The sequence below is a fragment of the Neurospora tetrasperma genome (genome assembly GCF_000213175.1).
Source record: "Neurospora tetrasperma FGSC 2508 unplaced genomic scaffold NEUTE1scaffold_4, whole genome shotgun sequence".
In the NCBI taxonomy this organism is placed as follows: Eukaryota; Fungi; Ascomycota; class Sordariomycetes; order Sordariales; family Sordariaceae; genus Neurospora; species Neurospora tetrasperma.
Window position 1 is genome coordinate 1,984,375 of NW_009799102.1, and position 4,819 is coordinate 1,989,193.

Sequence of the window (4,819 nt, forward strand, 5' to 3'; positions counted from 1 at the left end):
GTAGGTAATCATCATCATTGTATGTACGTATATTCTTGATGCTCTTGGCCGACCATAACCATCTGGCCTCTTTGTTCCACTCCCATTTGCACCCATCTAAGGACGCAAGCACACCAAAGGAGGAGCCGCAAGTTCCAAATCCTCCATGCCCAGTCCCGTCCATTCATATTCCCTTGTCTTCTCCCCGAGAGCGTCCTGTTTTTAAATATCATTTTCTTTGTGAAAGCGTATGGAGAATGAAGACCTAGAAAAATGCCAGATAACATAGTATACATCGGAAGGAAAGGTAGATAGAACACAAATAAACACAAATAAAAAAAGTAATACAAGTTCAGAAGGTGCATCCGAAGAGATGGAGAAAAAAAACTACCCAGAGTGGGACGAAAAGGGAAAGCTTCCGACTCAGCTCATCCCCTGCCCTCGAGTTATAAATCGAATTGAACAAAGACCAGCATTGACGCCCTAACCAAAAATGCTGTGGGAAAACGAGTTTGTCAAACAGAAGCGAAAGTTATGATGCGAGGCCGTTGGAGTCCAGGCCACAGGGGGGCATAGCAGCCTTTTCCCAATCGAGGCACGGTTTGATCCCAATCCTAGCTTGTCCATTCCGTGGGGTTCGGATATCGCAAGGGTACACGTTCGCCAAGACGCCCTGCTCGATGACTGGTCGTTGTTGGGACAGCCCTTCAATTATCACCGCAGCATCTTGGCCCCGGGACTTGGAGGCTGAAACACGGAAGAGATTAAGGTTCAGTCGTTATCTCTGTCTCGCGTGGCCGACGATCCACCGACTACACCACCGCGCACTTTCTCCTCGGAGGATCGGCCTCCTCCTGAGAACTGCCCTGGCCGAGGTGATTGTGGATGATCCGACAACAGTGACGAAACCGAGTGCGCGCTACGTGTTACTGTCGGAGCTGTCTGTTGGCCCTGCGAGGACTGCGTATGCCCCTGTCCGTGTTGGTGTTGATGGTGTTGTAAATGCTGTTGGTGCTGGTGCTGAGTAGCTATAGACTCGCTGCTGTTTGTGGGTGCATCCTGTGGCGATGGCGCATAACCGTCTCCACGCCCTCGAACAGCCCCGCGGTATGACCCTATGTCACTCCGCTGGCGAGCATGACCTGTCTTGCGCCCGGCTGGCGGGTTCGACAACGGAGCACCACTATGTGAGAAAGTCGGGGACCGATACCGCTGTGAGCTGCTCGGTGGCGGTACTGCCGTCTGCGGGCCCGTAGCTTTCCTCTTCCTCGGCGACTCGCCTACTGTATGGGCGCACCGGTTAGTCTGCCAGTGTTTCGAGAGCGAGACTTGGGCTGGGACAAACCTGAAGGTGTTGCAGGCTGGTCAGCCCCGCCCCGCCCTCCTGCCTGACTCGTCGGTGGTGTCCAATGATGAAAGAGTATCGAGGGTGATTGCTGAGGCTCTTGCTGCTGCTGGGATTGGACAACCGCCGGATGAGCGGCTGCTGAACTTCCATGACCCCCAGAAATGCTGGTGTTGAGGTTGGGAAGATTGGCCATTCCTCCATGGAGGCGGCCTGCCATAGGCCCAGGAACACTTTGCCCTCTCGGACGAGTCTGTGGTGAGCCAGGATAGCCAGATATGTACCCGCCTCCATGTCCCTGGGCAGAGCCTGGGGTGGAGGGAACCCCTCCCGAGCCCGGATAGTGCGCGTAGCTGTGGGGTTGAGATTCTCGCCTCTGATGTTGGGGTGAGATAGGCCCCGGCGGTAATAAAGCCTGTGGATGGGGCGGGTGAGACTGCGAGTAGATATACTGCTGTGCCCAGTCCAGGGCAGCCTGCGAAAGGGCTCCCCCGCTCATCCCCGCGAAGACCACTGGTACCATGGCCGGCGGAACTCCCCCTTGAAGTGACTCTCTCAACATGTTGAATTCGGTTTTACGCTGTTCCAGGCGGAAGCTTTCCTGCCGTGTTCTCTCCTCTTCCTGCTTCCGCTTCTCTTCCTCAGCCTTGGCCATGAGCCATACTCGCATCGACTCCTCGTTCCCATGTTGCCATGACGGCGGTGCTGGAATCTGTCCCAAGGACTGACTTTGCGATGGTGTAGGTGGCGGGTGAGCGTGTCCTAACAAGCTGGGGACGGGTGGCGGAGGTTGTTGAACGAGTCCCGGACCAGAAGGCGGCGGAACGGGGTTCAAGGCCGCCGGCAGGGGCAAGCCACGGTGAGGCGCAGACATGGATTGACTGGATCGGTTGCCGCTATGTGTGATGGCTGGAAAGGTCGTGTGACCAAAGTCTTGGTATATCAAGGGGGGGGAAGGCCGTGATGTGCTCGGTGGGGTTGGTAGGTCATGGACCGACCTGTAGCCGTACTGAGCTGACTTGTTGATGGTAAGCATCCTCATATAAGCTGAAGGAGGGTGAGGGTAAGGACAGTGGATGGAAAAGGTAAACGCGGTGGGGGAGGAAAGAGGTTGATATTGCGTGGAGTGGAGGCTCCAGTGCACCCAGATCCGAGCTGGTAAAGGGGCAGGCTAGTTCATACAAACAGGAAGATGACGAGATGAGAAAGCAGGATGAGAACAGGGGAGGGATGGAAAGAAGTGGAAATAACCTTTTGGAGTGGAATGGGAAGCTGGATGGGGCGGCCAGCCCAGTATTCTAATAGTACTAGTGTACGTAGCTAATGACGAAGGGCTCTTTCGGCGAGGGGTGTGTGTGTGATGATGAGACGTTGAAGTAACAGCCAACCCTCATCTGGCCATTGGATCGCGCCCCCAAAAAATATAGTCGTGCTCGGAGGGAAGAAAATGGGTAGCTAGGATCGACTGCAAGCTGTGCAGGTGAAAGACAAAGTATAGACAGCATTCAAGCCGGCAGAGAAGCTAGTCGGACTCGTAATAGTGACCAGAAAGTGGCGGGGGTCCCCTAGTTCCTGTCTCTTCACTGCCCCGTCTGCAGACTGGATCCGATTTTCTTTTGCTCAGTCTCTAACCCTCGGTGGATAACAGTGCCTGTTCGTTCCAACTCTCGAAGCTATGGACAGACAGGGGCGCCTGTAAATGGGAGCAGATGCCGGATGAGATGTGCACTCGGGTGTTTGGAATTCTCGAGTTCCCTTGAGTTGAGATGAGCCGAGGGTCTGGAAGGAACTTGGGGCGACAAATTACGGTTTGGGAAAGTAGCCGCGCACAAAACAAGAATGTGGAGAACACGGCGAGCCCTGTGTTATTTCTTTTCGAGGCAGCGTGTGTCAGAAAAGATTGCCGCAAGGGTGTAATCGTGGAGATGGAGCCAGTGCCTAGCTGGTGAAAGACGGATGTAGCCCGGCCACGCGGGAATTGGCAAGGGAACAACGAACGATAAGAAGGTAAAGAGGTATCTAACGAAAGGCTAGTGCAGCGAGTGGATATCAGACAAAAAAGACGAGAAAAAGAAGAACAGGGTGAAGAAATCATCTCCTTGAACGGAGGGGACCGTGGGCCATCCAGGATACATGTAACCACGCCCTTCCGGTCAGTATACCTAGTAGTATCTGGAAGGTTGAAGCTGGGAGAGCAAACAGGAACAAGTAAGGCGGACAGTGATAAAGACGAGACCCTTCCTTTTTGATATACTTGACCACTGAGAGCTGGTTGGAATGCCACTTGGCTCATCCACGCCACCAACCTGAAGGTTTGGCGCGTGTGAGGATGGAGGCAAGGATGAGGCTGTGGTTGTGATGATGGAATTTTTGCGGACTCGTACCTATGTACACTAGACGTGACTCCCTCTGCTGTTTTTGGTTATACCGTGTTAGTGAGACGTCCTTTCTCCTCATTACGGGGCTTTGTAGTGGCTTCTGAGCCGTGTGAAAAACTAGAGCTAGTGTAAGGACCGAGAGCTTCCCAAAACGAAGCTGCCCAAACTTCCGTTGCGTCCCCGAAGAACGTACCCCTACCGACAAGCTGGCCCACGCGACTGGGGGTCCAAGCTTGGTAGATGCAGGGTGTGGTCCGTAAGGACACAGCAAATGGGATAACTCCAAATACTCCAGGGAAGGGGGGTTCGAAGAGAGTGGTGACTGTATCTTTTACAAGCTGGAGCCAAAATGAGCATCCTGGACCGAAAAGATACCGGATACGGTATCCCTCCACCTCGCAACGGGCCAACTTGATGCATTTTCGCGGGCCGTTGAATTAGAAATCGGTACCTCTGGATCTGGAGCTTCCTAAAGCAGTGGCTTGTCCGGGTTGTTAACCTATCATGAACCCATGAACCATCCCTTTAGAGCATCATTCATGGTCTTAGTCTGCTTCATCGGATGCCTTCGATGGTGGAGTTGGGCGCAAGTATGTATATACGATGCCATGTGGCATTCTCGAGCCGCGTATTGCGTTTGACGTTGCCGGGCAATACCATCAGAACCCTGCTCTTATAGAAACAGGTGGTCCATAGTTGCCAGAAAGGTCCGTATCATGACCGCAGCTGTGAGCTGGTTAACCGCGAAGGGAGGGAGGACGTTTTAAGAATGCGGGTACCACATGGCTAACGGCTAATAGGAGGCGCTTCGGCCGGAGCTAATATGGAAGTTGAGGGCACTCATGTCGTGACTCGGGCGCATACCGGCTTGGGACGTGACGGACGTGGATGGCGTCGTCGATGTCGTTGGTGAAAAGGTTCCTTGCCTGGTGGGAAACAGTCGTCGTAATGCTCAACTCGTTAGACGCTAAAAAAAGGGTCGCAGCCGATCTCGTCGCGCCTGCAGCCGCGTGTGGTGTTTGAGACTTGGGGTGAGGAAAGTGCTACGTCCTTGAATTGTGCAGCGGCCAAACAGCTGCAATGAACAAGGGAACCTACAAATCGGATGCCCGTGCGG

The 4,819-nt window shown here is 53.8% G+C and overlaps 1 protein-coding gene across 1 annotated transcript; it reads right to left on the reverse strand.

Annotated features, from left to right (window-relative positions):
- Positions 1–750: 750 nt before the first annotated feature.
- Positions 751–2,198, reverse strand: NEUTE1DRAFT_101890 (uncharacterized protein; the record flags this gene model as incomplete). The annotated part of the gene is made up of 2 exons (XM_009853893.1): positions 751–1,262; positions 1,325–2,198. The coding sequence occupies 2 exons, from the start codon at positions 2,196–2,198 to the stop codon at positions 751–753; spliced, it is 1,386 nt and encodes a 461-aa protein (XP_009852195.1).
- Between the last annotated feature and the right edge of the window lie 2,621 nt (positions 2,199–4,819).